General features: G+C 47.3%; 1 protein-coding gene across 12 annotated transcripts in view; it reads right to left on the bottom strand.

The window, feature by feature from the left end:
* arhgap24 (Rho GTPase activating protein 24) overlaps positions 1 to 18,784 on the bottom strand; it is a 102,422-nt gene that overhangs the window by 10,828 nt on the left and 72,810 nt on the right. For 9 of the 12 annotated variants that reach the window (XM_081719445.1, XM_081719446.1, XM_081719447.1 and 6 more), the window contains one exon: positions 4,687 to 4,809. In XM_081719445.1, the coding sequence (XP_081575571.1) occupies positions 4,687 to 4,809 (123 nt within the window). Of the gene's footprint in view, positions 1 to 15; positions 4,810 to 10,240; positions 10,485 to 18,784 lie in introns of those variants that run through there. The other 3 variants (XM_035526715.2, XM_081719452.1, XM_081719451.1) reach the window with 3 other exon arrangements.

The raw sequence follows: 18,784 nt of genomic DNA, 5'->3' as shown, positions 1-18,784 counted from the left end.
AACCCTGGCCTTAGCCTGGGGTAAAAGGGCCCTTGTTCTATTGACCTCAGCATCATCCAGGCTAACACTACGCTGAATGCACCTCATGGACATGGACTTTGCCGTTTCCACAAAATGAAAGGCAATTAAGGGCTAAACATGTTTGCACGCACACACACATACACGGGTGGTGCCAACAGTCAGAATCTTTGCAAGCGGTTTCAGCAGAGCACGTCTTATTCCGACACACAGCCGTGTACTGACCTGCTGGTCAGTGCACAGTGCGTGGCTGAATGAAATGAGAGGTTGGCAGTTCAGATGCTGTGGTCCCTGCACAAGTCTCTGCAGTAGAGTGATGCGCCTTGGAGTAGGGAACTGTCCCCCATCTCCTCACACGCACGCACACCTGCAGGTGAGCTGACGGCTCCTGTGTGTGGCTTCATGGAGTGACTGTAATCCTGCACCTATCCAACAGCCAGCTGGTTAACCTCCTCTAACCTCCTGAGCCAAACACTCTTTTCTTTCCCTCACCCCTCTTCTTCTCTGTCAAGCACCCTCAGTTCTTTTCTCTCATTCATTATTTTTTTCTTTTTCACTCCCTCACTCCATCTCTCACCCTCTGTTCTTCTCTCTCTTTTAGATCCACCAGGGGATCCAATGACATAATATGTCATTTTGGTCCATTGATCTGGTCTGAAGGATGAACTCTGGTCCTGATGGTACAGCTGAGGCTGTTACTACCAACTCCGAGAACAGACCCGGGAGAGGCAGTTGTACGCTAAAGCGCTCACGCAGAACATTTTAGTTCTGCTGGGAAAAGTTTAAAAGGTGTTTGAGATGCTTTGCAGAGCAAGACAACAACAGTCTCCCAGCAGCTGAGCCAAACTAGCCATGTCAACAGCTGCAAATATGTGGACAGAACACACACTCACACAAACACGCGCACACAAACCCACATGCACATGTGCAGACATGCGTGCGCGCACACACACACGACCACATGCCAAATATATATTCACACATGGAAAATCTCTCTCTCACACACACACACACACACACACACACACACACACACACACACACCATCAGATTTGTCTGGGTTAGATCACATTTTGTGACAAGATCACATTTTGTGCGGTCATATATTTATAGTACTTACCCTCAAAATTAATAACTTTAAAGTTGATATTGATTTTAAGTAGGAGAATGGCAAACTGCTGAGATAAATTACTAACAAGGTCACAGTTCCCCCTTTCTGGATAAACGACATCGTTCCATTGCACCACTGGAACACTGAGAACATGTAGACCAAAGAGCATTCTCACGAGATCGGAGATAAAGTTATATACATGCACAAGACAGGAAAAGGCTAGAATGTCCCAGTGAGCACTGCTGGAAGCAGTATGATTGTCCCTCAAAACTCAGCAACACAGAGAGAGGGGAAACAGTGGCGCGCTAGTGTGAAAACAGTGTGAGCACACTGGAGTGTCAAAGGACTGTGTACTTATGCAAGCTGCATTATTTGCTTAATTTCTAACATTTGCTGACACAATGAATTTAACATTCAAAGAGCATATTGGTTTGCAATATAAACAAATACTGGCTGGAACAGTCTGTGTAAGAGGGTCAAAGGTCAAAAGAGAAAGGAATGCAAGAGTCCAGGACATGTGTGCAGGTGCACAGAGACTGGGTGGCCCTCCACACTGGAAACTCGAGAATGTCTCAGTGACCTTTGATCTAGGATGACGCTGAATCTTCTTAAGCCCTCCACCCCTCCACTCACACAGAAACAGAAGAACCGCAAAGAACCTGCTTTTCGCTGCATGGATTCTGCTTTAAGAGGCAATATTCAAATTGTTGCTGTCCAAATGCACGGCACTTCAAGTTCACCATTCTGAACTGCACAGTTAAGATTTTTTTTTTAAAGGAGGCCACACCCCTGTGAGACAGGACTGATGCAGTCTGTTTTTCTTCCCAGTTTTTGTTCTAGTGTCTCACCCTCCACGCACACCGTCTCAGCTCTGCGCTCCAGTGTCTCACCCTCCACGCACACCGTCTCAGCTCTGCGCTCCAGTGTCTCACCCTCCACGCACACCGTCTCAGCTCTGCGCTCCAGTGTCTCACCCTCCACGCACACCGTCTCAGCTCTGCGCTCCAGTGTCTCACCCTCCACGCACACCGTCTCAGCTCTGCGCTCCAGTGTCTCACCCTCCACTCACACCGTCTCAGCTCTGTGCTCCACTGTCTCACCCTCCACTCACACTGTCTCAGCTCTGTGTTAGTTTCTCACACTACATTATTTCCTCATAGTTATATATTGGCATTTGCAAAACTGATATCGCAGAAGACTGCAACATGTTAAACAATCAACAAATGACACTTATTTTGTTTTACTGAGTGCTGTGATCATCTTGATCAATCTTAAATGTTTTAAATATGTGTTTATGGGAATTTTGCTAAAGCACAGTATTAATATGACCCAACAAACATAAAATTTGGCAGGACAGTTATTAATCTTGCCGAGTCACGGGCTCAGTAGTGGGTCTATATACTGCAAAGGCATATTGCTGTCACTATATGTAGAAATACGATCTCAAGTCTGCTATTTTTGTACACGTCATATCGTTGGACATACATCCCCAAGCATAACCTAGTGTAGTGTATTTGGCAGGTTCATAAACTTACACAGTGTCCTAAAAATAAACTAGCTTACAGTTCTAAGCAGGTTCACAAACTAGAATAATATAAGCAGGTTAAGTGCCTTAAGATTTATAGTTCCGCGTAGTTACTTAAGGAGGTTCTTAGTCCAACAGTGTCTTTAGCAGGTTCATAGACCAGCAATGTGTCTTAGGGTGTTTAGATTGCTCTGGTTCGAGTGCTCTGTTGGTTTGTCAGAGCGAGTGTGAACACTGCCTTTCACACCAGATAAGCAGATCGAGCCCCCTTGACCAAACCCTGGTGCAGTTCGTTTGAAGTATCCACAGACCAGAGGCACCAAATGGACCAATCAGAGGACGTGATGTCACAAGACACGACCCTAAACACCGCACGAGAGAACAGAGTGATGGGCAGAGGGCAAACATGGAGCAGTGAGAAAGTGAAACCCCTCATTAACATCTGGTCCAAGGAATTTAATACACCTCGTTAGCAGCTGGTCCAACGAGCGTATCTGTACTATACTGGAAAACACAATGGTCAGGTATTCAAAACATGCTTTCTGTAGCAAAGGAATTCCTGGCGCTGCCTTCTAAATGCCTTGTGCCAGCTCTTCCTGAGTTTTCAGCTTGTAAAACTACCCCATCCCACACCAAACATGCACTGGTAGGGCTTGTGTATTCAGCCCAGCGTACAGCACTGCTCTAGTCTAGTCACCGTAGTTAATGACCCAACATATACATCATAAAAGCTGCACAAATCAGGAAGTGACTGAATTCATATGAAGTTTGTTTACATCTTCTGGTTCAGTGGTAAACATGGCAGTGTGGACGCAAACAGGACTACAAAATAACATTTGCATCATTTTCTGCTTTGGTCCAGAACCAGGGAACTGGTACTGCAAATATAAACAGGACCATAAGCAGGTGCACAGCATAGTGTCCTAGGCAGGTGGTGACAACACACCATTCTTCTGTGTGTGTGTGAGTAAATGTCGCCTGTATTTGCATACACTTCAAAAGCCCGCTGCTAGCTTATCAGAGAATCTAAAACAGTTACACCACTTTTTTGTCAAAGTTACAGCACCTTACACATACACATACTCCAACATGTGTGCACACAATTCAGCACAACATGTGGGGAAAAGGAAATCAATACACCTCATGTAGCAGTGGCAGAACATTCAACTCAACACACCTTTATAGTCACAAAAGATCTGAATTACTGACTGTGTTTTCGCAGTTCATTTACATTAATGGCATTTAGCTGATGCTTTTATCCAAAGTGACTTACAATTATGACTGAGTACAACTTGAGTAATTGAGGGTTAAGGGTCTTGCTCAAGGGCCCAACAGTGGCAGCGGTGGGACTTGAACCAGCAACCTTCTGATTACAAGTCAAGTACCTTAACCACTGAGCACCACTGCCCTTTCACTCATTAAAGGAATTAAGCAGTTGGCTGCACAGATTGTGACTTGGGTGTACAGCCAGATCCCGTCACGCTCACACGCACGGGTTTAATTTTGTTGACTGACAAAATGTATGCTTATAAACTACCATTCTGAGGTAGTGTTGTTACCCACTACACTATACCAATACATAACAGGAATTTTGTATACATGTGTGCATACCTATTTCAGTTTATGCTGTTTTCTTAGTCGTTTGGAGAAAAAACAAAAAACAAAAAACCAAACATTCGCAGATGCATTTATAGTATAAATGCACATTAAAAGGATCCCACCAAGACCTGCACTTCCATCCAAGCCAGGCCATTCCTGATAAAGTCCAGAGTCCAGGTTGGCTTAATGTAGACACGACACAGGACACTGATACAAACAGTCAGTGGACTTCAGACTGCAGTAGCAGTGGACTGTAGCTTACAGCCGACTAGGTTCAGTGGTAGAACGAAGGTACCCACCAAGGTACATTCTATACAGGTATAGAATATACCAAGTATATATAAAGGTATACCAAGGTATTCTATACAGCGCTCATCTATACTAACGTACACACGAATGTGGCTTGTGTTCGGGCGATAGTACCGAGACTCACCTCCACCAAAGGGAGCCCATATAACCCTGCGGATGGTCTTCACCCAATCCTCCATGTCATTCTGTGTGCTGGCCATGAGCAGGTATGTCTCATGGTTGGCCGTCATCCGCTCCCTGTCGCCCCCTGTGGAGAAGGAGAAAATTGCACCTGTTAGTGCAGGATTCTTTTGTCCTCAGAATACAATCACATGCCCTTTATACATAAATGAAATGTAAACTGCATTTTTTCTTTAATTGGTTTTAAGTAGACTGATTAACAAGGGTTATAGCAGATCTCATAAAGTACAAATTACACAGTGATCTTTTATGAACTGACACCCACCACGCCCTGCAGGGTTCTGACGTGGGTGATCATTTTGCCCTGTTTTAGTAACCCGAGCCATTACTGAGCAAAGGACATCTGGTCCTGGAAGCAGCTCAGGACCTACCCAGAGTGTCATTAGAGAGGAGATCCCAGACAGCAGCAAACACACATCCACTCCGCATTACACAGCCTGAGCCAAAGCACTTGTCAAGAACCAATTAGGCTGCAGTAATTACAGGTGAATGGTAATAAATGCCTTCGGCGGTGCATTAGGAACATGTTATTAGTCCTGCACTCATGGTGGTGATTAACATTCTCAAGACACCAGAGCTGCAAGCACACAGACAGGAAGTGCGTTTAGAAACACCCAACCCCAAAAAAAATAAATAAAATTGACGAACAGTGTTGACTCGGGGGGTGTGGCTTAATTAGAGGTTGAAAGGCATGTGGTGTGTGTGTGTGCGCCTGTCTGTGCGTGTGAACACACATGGGTACTAAACAGCATCTAAGTATTTGTGGACTATTTTAAATGTTCATCAATACAAAACACAGACAGTCTCTCTCTCTCTTTCTACTATATAAATGCAGAATGTATCATCTTCACCCTGTCCTGCTCCACTCCACCCTCCACACAGAGCTGTCCCCACACCTGATTACTCGTCTTCTGAAGGGGTCCGTGACAAGCAGCATGAGAGATGACTGTGTGAAAGCTAACGGAGAAACGGCTGAGCTGGAAGTCTGAATAATTCATGAGCCTGTACGAAGCTCTAGTGCTCTCCGCCTCGACGTCCTCATCGATCTTCTGCGCTGTGAGAACAGCATGGAGGCTTCTGAACGTGCATTTACAGAGCAGAGAGGAGACCAGGCGTTAGAAACAGCAGAGCAGTGTGGGTAAGGGGGCTGGGGTTTGACCCATGCCCACCGCACGGACAGTTCCTCTCAGATGCGTCCTACGTCACGTGAGTGTGGATGCGACACGCGTTCTCACGCGGGCTTCTCTATCGCAGAGGTGGTAGCGCACGCACCTGTGCGCGAGATCAGAATTCACACAAAGCCTGAAAGCAGATCTGAAAGTCAAACGCACCGCTGGAGCGGCACGAACAGAGAGAACTCCCAGGTGGAGCTCTCAGGAAACAAGGAGAAAGCATGCTGATTCAGAACGCACATCCATCTCAACATATATTTATACCGTTACCCCATCTGAGGGATGTTGACTGATCCCAGATCAGTGGTGTGGGCCAGGGAAATGTTAGCTGCACCAGGGCAGAGTAGTGATTTAACCTCTATTCGGGTCAAAGGTGAACCAGCTGAACAGAGGTTATACATAACTTGTTTAACAAGGTCATACTGGCCACCATGGACTGGGGCTTCAGAATCATAGTGCAACTACAACTGCAACGTCTGAATGTTATTCAAATACTTGATTTACCTGCACAAAAGTATCAGTAGAAAGGAAAAAGACGCCAGCCAGAGTAAAGCAGGGGTGGAGTTTGCTCGGCAGTAAACCACGCCAGCCAGAGTAAAGCAGGGGTGGAGTTTGCTCGGCAGTAAACCACGCCAGCCAGAGTAAAGCAGGGGTGGAGTTTGCTCGGCAGTAAACCACGCCAGCCAGAGTAAAGCAGGGGTGGAGTTTGCTCTGCAGTAAACCACGCCAGCCAGAGTAAAGCAGGGGTGGAGTTTGCTCTGCAGTAAACTACGCCAGCCAGAGTAAAGCAGGGGTGGAGTTTGCTCTGCAGTAAACTACGCCAGGCAGAGTAAAGCAGGGGTGGAGTTTGCTCTGCAGTAAACTACGCCAGGCAGAGTAAAGCAGGGGTGGAGTTTGCTCTGCAGTAAACCACGCCAGCCAGAGTAAAGCAGGGGTGGAGTTTGCTCTGCAGTAAACCACGCCAGCCAGAGTAAAGCAGGGGTGGAGTTTGCTCTGCAGTAAACCACGCCAGCCAGAGTAAAGCAGGGGTGGAGTTTGCTCTGCAGTAAACCACGCCAGCCAGAGTAAAGCAGGGGTGGAGTTTGCTCTGCAGTAAACCACGCCAGCCAGAGTAAAGCAGGGGTGGAGTTTGCTCTGCAGTAAACCACGCCAGCCAGAGTAAAGCAGGGGTGGAGTTTGCTCTGCAGTAAACCACGCCAGCCAGAGTAAAGCAGGGGTGGAGTTTGCTCTGCAGTAAACCACGCCAGCCAGAGTAAAGCAGGGGTGGAGTTTGCTCTGCAGTAAACCACGCCAGCCAGAGTAAAGCAGGGGTGGAGTTTGCTCTGCAGTAAACCACGCCAGCCAGAGTAAAGCAGGGGTGGAGTTTGCTCTGCAGTAAACCACGCCAGCCAGAGTAAAGCAGGGGTGGAGTTTGCTCTGCAGTAAACCACGCCAGCCAGAGTAAAGCAGGGGTGGAGTTTGCTCTGCAGTAAACCACGCCAGCCAGAGTAAAGCAGGGGTGGAGTTTGCTCTGCAGTAAACTACGCCAGCCAGAGTAAAGCAGGGGTGGAGTTTGCTCTGCAGTAAACTACGCCAGCCAGAGTAAAGCAGGGGTGGAGTTTGCTCTGCAGTAAACTACGCCAGCCAGAGTAAAGCAGGGGTGGAGTTTGCTCTGCAGTAAACTACGCCAGGCAGAGTAAAGCAGGGGTGGAGTTTGCTCTGCAGTAAACTACGCCAGCCAGAGTAAAGCAGGGGTGGAGTTTGCTCTGCAGTAAACTACACCAGCCAGAGTAAAGCAGGGGTGGAGTTTGCTCTGCAGTAAACTACACCAGCCAGAGTAAAGCAGGGGTGGAGTTTGCTCTGCAGTAAACTACACCAGCCAGAGTAAAGCAGGGGTGGAGTTTGCTCTGCAGTAAACTACACCAGCCAGAGTAAAGCAGGGGTGGAGTTTGCTCTGCAGTAAACTACACCAGCCAGAGTAAAGCAGGGGTGGAGTTTGCTCTGCAGTAAACTACACCAGCCAGAGTAAAGCAGGGGTGGAGTTTGCTCTGCAGTAAACTACACCAGCCAGAGTAAAGCAGGGGTGGAGTTTGCTCTGCAGTAAACTACACCAGCCAGAGTAAAGCAGGGGTGGAGTTTGCTCGGCAGTAGACCACACCAGCTAGAGTAAAGCAGGGGTGGAGTTTACTGTACAGTAAACTACACCAGCTAGAGTAAACCAGGGGTTGCTTTTACTCTGCAGTAAACTACATCAGCTACACTGAACCATACCAGGTACTGTGAGCACAGTTAGCCTCTGCCACATGTGATATTGCTGTTTTTTGCTAGCAGACATAAACCAAACAAATTAAAATGTTTAAAGTTCTTCTTCCAGTGCATTCACATAGAAACACACAAACGCACATACACTCATACACAGACACACACCAGAATGCATAATTTGGATGGACTCTAGAGAAGGCACAGTGAGCAGGAAAGTGTGTGTGTGGTCCAGGAAAAGTGTACATTGTGGTTAAGGTGTACCAAGGCTCCAGGTTTGTACACAAACTCAAATTCATCCATAAATGGAGAAATGTCATGGTTTAGTCTGATGCAGAGAGAAACTGAACAGCAGGGAAGACATTTTGATTCTCATACAAGTAAGTAGCCTGTTTAACATTTAATAAATCACAAGACAATATTCAGATGCTCTCTCTTCTATACATCTATACAAGCACAACACAATTTTCAGTGTATTTCTTAACTTCATGAAACCAACACTGTCCACTACTTTAAAAACATCTGGGGGCAACATCTGCGCTTCCTTACATGATAACTGCACCTATTTCAAAAAATTTTTTATTTATCTTTTAAATTGGTTAAAAATATACTCATACCTATTCACATTTCCGATGTGAAGACTAGCTTCACCTAATCTGGCTGAAGAAGAAAGCAGATTTATTACCATGTATTACCAGATCCCACGGCAACAGGTGTGAGTGCGAGGTTTGGGCCGCAGGCTTGGCTTACGTGGTGCACATGGTAGCTGTTCATGAGAATCAGATGTCTAGACAGCATTTTGACTTCATAGGCTTCACACACAGAGCTATACAACTATACTGCCCAATAACTAGCCAGCAGGGCCACAGTTAATAAAACACATGGCAAACGCCAAACATGTCCCATCACGGAGCAGCTACAACCCCAGCGCGTCCTCCGGCTCCAGCGCAGGTTGCAGTCTGTGGGGCACGCGCTGGCCTCCATCTGGGCCTGATCCTTTTTTGCTGGTTTTTATAAACATTCAAACAGATTTATTTGTTTGTTTTCTCTATATTTTAAGTGTATTCTGCAAAGCTGTGAAATCTGAATGAGAGGCACTATATAACTGAAGTTATTAATACTTCTGTCATGGCACTTTGCCCCTAAAATATAAAAGGTGCAAATAAGATTTAAAAATGTGCTATTATATTAAAGGTTCAGCTATTAAACCCCTTGGTGGAGTTTAGCAAGACCAGCACTTCTGAACTGTTTCTGAAACATTGTCAGCTGCTCTCTCTACTCTCAGCCTCACTTTAACAACCACAGGGGCTCGAATCCTAGACAAGGCTGATCCAGAATCTGTGCTCTCTGTCCACACCCCAACCAGACGAAAGGGAAGCAATGGTCAGAAACCAGTGCACAGTGGCTACCTTTAACAAGACTCAGAAGAGGACATCAGAGGAACTTCCTGCTTTGTACCTTCAGAGTTTCCTCCGCTCCTCTGTGCCCGGGGGGTGGAGTTGGAAACACATGCTGATACAAGCCTTTCTGATTACATTTTAATGAACTGATGTGTCTAGGAACATATCATCAAATTGGGCCATTAGGACAACATGCAATCACAGACACTGTTAAGTTACACCACCATTCAAAGAAACAAACTGAACATTCTGTCATTTTCTATCAGTGAGAACGCGCGCTCTCTCTCTCTCACTCTCTCTCTCTCACACACACACACAACAGGTGAGGGTGAGTAATCCATCACACTCCAGCATGTTCCTAGTTCGCACACCCATCTAAGGTCCTGGGTAACCTTGTTTCTGGAATGACATGAATGTTTGGGTTTAAGTGATGTATAGGTGGGGGAGGCACCTCGCCAGCACAGACCGCTACGTAAACACTCGAGACCACGGTGCACGCACACACGCCACAGACGGAACTCCCACACACCGAGCAATATCACGCGGTCGGCATTAACACACCACTGCCCCACAAGCAGCCTCCACATGCAGCTTTGCTGTCTGTTATGAATATGCGTCTTTCTCGGCAACTTTACTAAGGCATTAAGATTGCGCGCGACACCACTGTTTCCTAACAGCGTGCACGTACCGAAGCATCGCGCGACGCACCGCGAGCTTCTCAAAGACCCCGGAGGGAGCCGTTCCGTGGACTTTACGGAGAAACATGGCCAGTAAAACCCACGTCGGTTACATACTGACCCGTCGGCGTCCAAAGCGGATGTCGCACGAGACGCAGTCCGTGAGCGCAGGGGCAGCGCGAGGAAAAGCCCCTCTTGCCCGCGCAGCCTCGGGACTTCGGTGCAAAGCGCAGAGACCAAACCGGTGCTGCTCCTCGCGCAGAGCGTGCGAGACGACGGGATCACCGGTCCGCCCTCTCTACCCTCGCTCGTGATGCGTCGTCGAGCGCGTGCGAGCTTGGAACGCTGTGGGACCGCGTGACGTCAGTGCCCGATGACCGTCTGCAGGTGTTTTCCGTTTATTTTACTCCACAATTTACAGACTATATTCAACATTTTAGTTTAGTCACTTACAAACAAACCAGTTAGGCTCGTGGACCTGCAGTGACGTTTGTAGCTCGAACGTCCCAATGTACCGAAGTCAATGAGCGCGCGAGTTATTTATATAATAAATGTTTGTGCTGGTAGAGTTTCACCAATGCTGCTGTTTGCATATGGGCACCATCATAGGCAACTTTATTGGTTGTTTGATATCGGTCATAAAATTCCTGACTCCATCTGCTTATCTGATTTACACACACAGGGGTGACTGACTGACTGGCTGGCTGACTTGTTGGCGACTCATCCAGAAAGCATTCCCTGCCTGTTCTCTTGTGTGGCCATGGCGCTATATATCCCTCTTCCTTCAGGAAATCCTGACCAACTGCACAAATACTTCTGACTCATCACCACTGAGAGGAGAGTTACCAACACTGCCCCAGGAGGATTCATTATCAACAGCTGTCATGTTCCAATGACATTCCAATGAGGTGTTTTGTCTCTCTCTCTGTGTGTGTGTGTGTGTGTGTGTGTGTGTGTGTGTGTGTGTGTGTGTGTGTGTGTGTGTGTGTGTGTGTGTGTGTGTGTGTGTGTGTGTGGGGCTAGCATTTGATCCATCAGCTTGCCAGAAGTCATTGACTCAGAAATTCACACACACCCCTCATAATATCCTGAATAGACCTTTCAAGGAGTCATTTCATGAACAAATCCACAGACCCACAGAGGTTTGGAGTTTGTCACACTTGCTGGATTGCTGCACTGATATTCCATAGCAAGTCATTTTAACTACGCTGACAATGAGGCACTTTGCGGTACATTAGCCATGCAAGTGGTCCGTGGCCTTCCCAGAAGGCTGTGTGTGGATGGATTGTTATGCAAATTTACTTTGACTCCTTTGGGAATCCCCTCAGTACATTGTCTTTATTACAATCAAAAAAGGCTTGTGGCACATTTCTTTCTTTCTCTCTCTCTCTTTCACTCTTTCTTTCACTCTCTCACTCTCCCCCCCACTGTCATTCATAAGGTGCAGTAGAATGCAATTTCTGTGGAGTAAAAAACCCACACAGTGGACTTATTTCCTCTGTGTGTTCCTGTTTATTTCACACTGCGTCCCAGATCAGATCTGACCTGGAGATGAGAAATCCTGTTTTATGTTTCCTGCCCCCACCACAACACACACACACACACACACACACACACACACACACACACACACACACACACACACACACACACACAGAGACAGACAGACAGGCACAGACACAGACATACACACACACACACACAAATGCAGGTCCCAAACTCCTTTGATTATGTATAGCAAATATGTGAGCTATTCAGTGCCATAGTACATAAGTAAAATCTCTCTCTCTCTCTCTCTCTCTGCCATTGTGTCTATGCAGTTCTAAAACAGTTTTGCCATTGGTGATTGATGGGGTTGTTGAGTAAACGGCTTCTGTCGTGCTGTAATACAACACGCAGGACGACTGGTTGCTCTCAGTACGGAGGTTGTTAGCAGAGCACGTGCGCAGACAGCTTAGTGCAGATGTCCCAATACGGGTTAGGATGTGTCTGTGATAAAGACCCACAGTAGAGATCTGCATAGCTGGTGTCACTGCACAGGGACCAGAAGCATGTGCAGAGGCTGATGGATGCCACCATCTCCGTACGCAGATGTATGGCCCACGTGCGACGGCACGCTCTCGTAACCGCATTAATAAGTCCAGTGGTGAAGGAGACTCAAGCTGGCCGGCAGCAGACACTCAGCAACAGGAGGAAGGATAGCGAGAGCACTATGACAAATGCGCGCCGCGTGACAAAACGGGGACATGTCCTGCGGAGCTGCGTTTTTACATGGAAACCGAGCAAAATAGGACCACTTCCAGGATTAACGAAAAAAGGAAAACAAAAGAGAAGTGCTGCAACTCTAAAGCCCATTAACATGGACGCGTGGACCTTCCTCCAACCTCTCTGTTCCAGCCCACTGCAACACACGCTGTACCCAGTAGGTCAGTAGAGAGGTTGGGTGACACTGTTCATGTCAGCGTCCAGTGGCACTTATAAATGACCTGGCACAGGAAGTGTTTAACAGCACGACCTTCCGCACTGCCAGGTGGGAAAGGTGAGCGTGCTGAACAGCAGCAGGGGTGAGGAGGACACGCGGAAGGGCAGGAAGCCACTACCATCCAATAACTGCCCCTTTATAGCCACTACCATCTAATAACTGCCCCTTTATAGCCACTACCATCTAATAACTGCCCCTTTATAGCCACTACCATCCAATAACTGCCCCTTTATAGCCACTACCATCCAATAACTGCCCCTTTATAGCCACTACCATCCAATAACTGCCCCTTTATAGCCACTACCATCCAATAACTGCCCCTTTATAGCCACTACCATCCAATAACTGCCCCTTTATAGCCACTACCATCCAATAACTGCCCCTTAATAGCCACTACCATCCAATAACTGCCCCTTTATAGCCACTACCATCCAATAACTGCCCCTTTATAGCCACTACCCTCCAATAACTGCCCCTTTATAGCCACTACCATCCAATAACTGCCCCTTTATAGCCACTATCATCTAATAACTGCCCCTTTATAGCCACTACCATCTAATAACTACCCCTTTATAGCCACTACCATCCAATAACTGCCCCTTTATAGCCACTACCATCCAATAACTGCCCCTTTATAGCCACTACCATCCAATAACTGCGCCTTTATAGCCACTACCATCCAATAACTGCCCCTTTATAGCCACTACCATCCAATAACTGCCCCTTTATAGCCCCTACCATCTAATAACTGCCCCTTTATAGCCACTACCATCTAATAACTGCCCCTTTATAGCCACTACCATCCAATAACTGCCCCTTTATAGCCACTACCCTCCAATAACTGCCCCTTTATAGCCACTACCCTCCAATAACTGCCCCTTTATAGCCACTGCCATCCAATTACTGCCCCTTTATAGCCACTACCATCTAATAACTGCCCCTTTATAGCCACTACCATCCAATAACTGCCCCTTTATAGCCACTACCATCCAATAACTGCCCCTTTATAGCCACTACCATCCAATAACTGCCCCTTTATAGCCACTACCATCCAATAACTGCCCCTTTATAGCCACTACCATCCAATAACTGCCCCTTAATAGCCACTACCATCCAATAACTGCCCCTTAATAGCCACTACCATCCAATAACTACCCCTTTATAGCCACTACCATCCAATAACTGCCCCTTTATAGCCACTACCCTCCAATAACTGCCCCTTTATAGCCACTACCCTCCAATAACTGCCCCTTTATAGCCACTACCATCCAATAACTGCCCCTTTATAGCCACTACCATCCAATAACTGCCCCTTTATAGCCACTACCATCCAATAACTGCCCCTTTATAGCCACTACCATCCAATACCTGCCCCTTTATAGCCACTACCATCCAATAACTGCCCCGTTTGGTAGCCACTACCATCCAATAACTGCCCCGTTTGGTAGCCACTACCATCCAATAACTGCCCCGTTTGGTAGCCACTACCATCTAATAACTGCCCCGTTTGGTAGCCACTACCATCTAATAACTGCCCTGTTTGCCTCCTGTTGTAGCCCCTTGCCCCTGGCTGTACTGCCACTCCTCAGATAACACAGCCCTCTGTCCCCTTCAATAAATCCAATCAGCAGCTCATCTGTCAGTCTGACCTGCCGGGGTGGACACTGAAATAGATGAAAACACCTCTGTCAGACGACACACGTGAATCCGTGCTGCAGGCACGTGAGTCATGGAGTCGAGAGAGCGGGTCAGAGAGATGGCGCAAGAGACACAGATCTAAAGAACAGTGAGGGAGAGAGAGAGAGTCAGCGTGAGAAAGAGAGGAGCATAAGGGAGAAATCTTCTCTCCGTTTGTCCAGAGTGCAGGCTTCTGGGCTCAGATCAAATAGATTAATTCCTCACAGAAGGAATTCTCTTCCCAACTTTTGCACGAGTAAAGCCCACTGTTTCTTCAACTGTCCTCCTGACCCACACTTGTGCTGCTCCACCCACCCACACACACGCACAGTGTGAACGCCATCACCACGGGTGCCCATCGCTGAGGCGACAGCCGTGACGCCGTGGATTTGGCACGCCCAGGTCACCAATAGCTAAGCGACGGAGGGAGTGGACTCTGCCCACCGTCCACGGCAGTTATTGTTCATTCACATGGACCGGCAGGCACCTGCCTTGTGCCCAATCACAGCCAGGCAATGCAGGAAGCCCCCCGCCCCACGGTGCCTTGCAGGTTCGGTTTAACCCTGTAAACCCTGCTACTGTTGAGCATGTAGGGCCTAACTCTAGACGCTGTGACACTCACTGCCACTAAACATTCTGTTACATCTCCCTGGAGTGCCAGAGGTACTGAAATCAACCTGGACATTTATTTGACTCTCAGAGCCCACTCAAGGGCACCTGTGCCACTACTAAACACTCTGTGTCAAAACTCCTCAGGTAATGCGTGAGGAAATTGCAGCTTCTGCTTTACTCAACACAGCCCTCTAATTTAAGTCTTTGGTAGCCTGACTGAAGTCGTAGTGAATCAAAGTGCACAAACCACCAAGCTGCACTGTGCTCAGAGTGTGGAGCCCAAACCCGAAACATGAGGGAATGTGAGATGAGATTACAACAGCAGCTGCAGGCGGTTCTGGAGGTGATGTTTCTGAACGCCCTTGACCCGAGGACTCCCTCATATGCCTACAACACACACGTTCCTCCTCTCTGACAGCCTGACACACAGCACGCTGTCGGCCAGAGCACGCAGCAGTGGGGTCATACGAAGGCGAAACTGAAGGACACGGCATTGCATGAAATTTGGGGTATCGAGTTGGATCAGGTTTAAAACTCTGACACTTACCTACAAGGCCAAAGATGGACCTGCTGTCTCCTGATTGACAGCAGTGGTCAAATCCTGATCTTTACCTCGAGTACAGCCCGGCTTCACCCAGTGTCTTTCAAGATTCATCAAGAGCATTAAGACTCTCTAGAAGACAGTTTGGTGGAATGAACTTTGCACTGCCTGTCCAAGCAGCATAGTTCCTCCATCTTCAACCACCTGACTGAAGACGCATCTATTTGAAAAGCACGTGAATTAAACTTAATCAGGCACTTGTAATTAAACCTAATAAGCCCCCTTGTACACAAGTTTATATTTCCCTCATATTTGTATCGCTTAGTAATTGTGCTTGAATAATGTTGTTTTATAGCATTGAACTGTATCTCAGGTTCTAGGTTTCAGCACAGACACTTGGTTCTGGCAGTCTTGGGTAACAGTATTTTTGGACTGACCTATTTGTGCAAGCTAATGATACAGCTAAATTACTTTTGTAAGTCGCTCTGGATAAGAGTGTCTGCTAAATGCCGTACATGCAGATGTAAATGTAGGGGAGGAACTTCTGCACCTGAAACTCTCACCAGAGTAGACTTCAGAGATACTGCGGCAAAGATTTAGGACCTAAAGTCAATTTCAAAAGGCATCCGGTTCTAACATACTACAGTTCCATTGTTCCTTAATGACCTCACCTCCATTTCTTCATTTTGGTCTATTAGCTGCAGGGCAGTTAGTGTGTGTGTGTGTGTGTGTGTGTGTGTGTGTGTGTGTGTGTGTGTGTGTGCAAGAGAGAGAGAGAGATCATGTGGCTCCTGAGTTATGTGTCTGAGTGACCTGGGCTACATTACAGCCTCATCCAGGTGGAACCAGACAAAGAGGGTCAGTGTGTGGATGTATGGAGACGTTCCATACATAGAGTGTCTGGGGACCCTCCAGCAAACCCTTGCACCAGGCCCATCAGAGCACAGCCAGGGTTGCCAGGTATTCTTATAAGCCCCCCTCGCAAATCACAAGACAACGTTATCATCAGTTCTGCGTCAGGCAAAAGCATGCAAAGCAAGATACTAAAAAACCCCCCAAACTTTAAAGACATGGCACAGCTATTGAGGCAGGAGGTTTATAAATCATGTTATTGTGCCCTGGTCCTCCTGTGACAACAGAGCTGTGAAAATGCAACAAGTCTCTGATCGAAACACTGGCCCAAACGCCAAACAGGAAGGAACAAATGCCGGCTGGGGAAAAAACGGCACCTTATGCAGAGAACAGCATTGTAGGCTCGGAATAGCCGAACGTACGTCCTGCTTCCTGGCTGGAGTCTTGAGAACCCTGCTGCTGTGTAGTCTGAGGAAGGTGACTAGCTCAGGACCCCCACACTCACACACACACAGGCAACAGCCAGAGGAACAACAAAGTAGCCGATCTCAGCCCATCGCCTGTCACCAGCAGATAAAAGCATTGTCACTGGAAAAAAGCTTTTAACAAAGTTACCAAATTAGATAAAACCACGCATGATTGAGTGTTTGCACAGGTGACCTGTTTTAAAGAGCGAGAGACAGAGAGAAGCAAGTACAGGGAAAGGGGGTAAGAAAATAGTGCAAAATAGCGCAGAGAGGGGGGTGCATGAGAAACATGCTCAGCGTAAATGCTAAGACTCTGCATTTGTCCTCAGATCCCCCCGCAAACATCTGCTCACTGTATATCTGATCTGATGAGCAGTTTAAAAATGAAACACTGTAGGTTCGTTTGACCACGCACTGCCCATTTCTATGTTCGCGCAAGCACACAGTCACAAGGGAAAGGCATTACCTGCAGAAGCAGGCGACTGCACCGGTACCTCGAACCGACAAGACGGCTGCGTGCCCTGCTGCACCAGAGCCATGGCTGGCGGGGACTCCTGCTCGGAGACCTAGCTCAGACAAGTCACCTCCTCAGCGGGCGAGAGCCTGACATGCAGGGCTTATTCCTGGGGCTACAGACCTGGAGCTTAAGATCACATGGCACTGAGCGAGGGAATGTAGAGTAGAGAACAAGAGAGAAAGAGAGAGATGGAGCAAAAGAGAGAGAGAAAGAGTGAAAGAGAGAGCTACACCCACTCCTCTCAATAGCTCTACACAAGGAACAATAGAGAATCCCGGGAGACCCTAAGCTTGCTATAGAGGGGGGTGGGACCATAGAGAGACGGCCCCCCTGCTGACTGACAGGCAGATACCTGGGGGAAAAAAAGACCCTCCCCTTTTTTAACCAGTAAGCACACAGGAGAGCACTATACAACACTGAACCATGCAAGCACTGTGATGAAAAAATGCAGATAGCAACTGGTGTTTGGAGCCCAGTGCCATTCTGAGGGCCTTTGCAGTCCTGAAGCTGACATCTTCCACCCAGAGCCTACACCCCAAACTCCCCGTGGTAGGAGCCTGTCTCTTTTGGACCAAATTCAGCCCGGGGCACGGGAGACCGCAGGGCTTCTGGAGTGCTAACCAGCAGAAAATGACCAAGCCAGCAATGAGCTGAACTGGTGAAGAAAAGGAGAATTAAGCAGGGGACTTGTGATGAGGTCAAACATTCTACTCTGATGTCATCAAGGCTTCTGATGCATATAATTAAGCATAAAAATTATAATAATCATATTATAATATTATAGAATTATAATAATAATTAGAATTATCTGAAGTAATTCCATGTATAAATTGCACTGAAGCAATACTTTTGTATTCAAACATTTTAAAAGACTGTGGCAATAAAACAACCTCCTGACCCCAAGACCCTGAAAGTGTGCCCAGGCTGCGCTGTGATAAACTTGTTAACCAGCACATCTGTGGATCTCTCCATTGTGGTGGTTTCTTTACGAGATAAGCTAATCTGCAAGCACTGCAGTCTTACAGGAGAGTGCTGATCTCACAGAACAAAGAGACATATCTGAGTTGGATTCTGAACCAGAGTTGCTGCTATTACTGTTCTTTAAACACGTATATGTATTTACACACCGTCCCTCACAGAGATATGTTTGTGTTGGTGGGGGGGGGGATATGATTGAGAGTCTGATTATCTGTGATACTGTCAGCTGGTTCAAATGAAAACACGTCTCTGTACCAGCAACATCGGAACACTTTCCTCATTATTTCCCCATCATGCATTGTGTTCCACTGATGACCAGTGTGATAGAATAGGCCCATAAAGCTCAGTGAATCCTGATATCAGTGGAGATGCCCTGAAATCCCTAGGTCACGTCAGGTCATGTCAGATCAGGTCGGGTCAGGTCGGGTC

Source organism: Electrophorus electricus, chromosome 8 (assembly GCF_041902795.1).
Source record: "Electrophorus electricus isolate QZ-2024a chromosome 8, ASM4190279v1, whole genome shotgun sequence".
Classification (NCBI taxonomy): domain Eukaryota; kingdom Metazoa; phylum Chordata; class Actinopteri; order Gymnotiformes; family Gymnotidae; genus Electrophorus; species Electrophorus electricus.
This window is presented reverse-complemented; position numbering and strand designations above follow the sequence as displayed.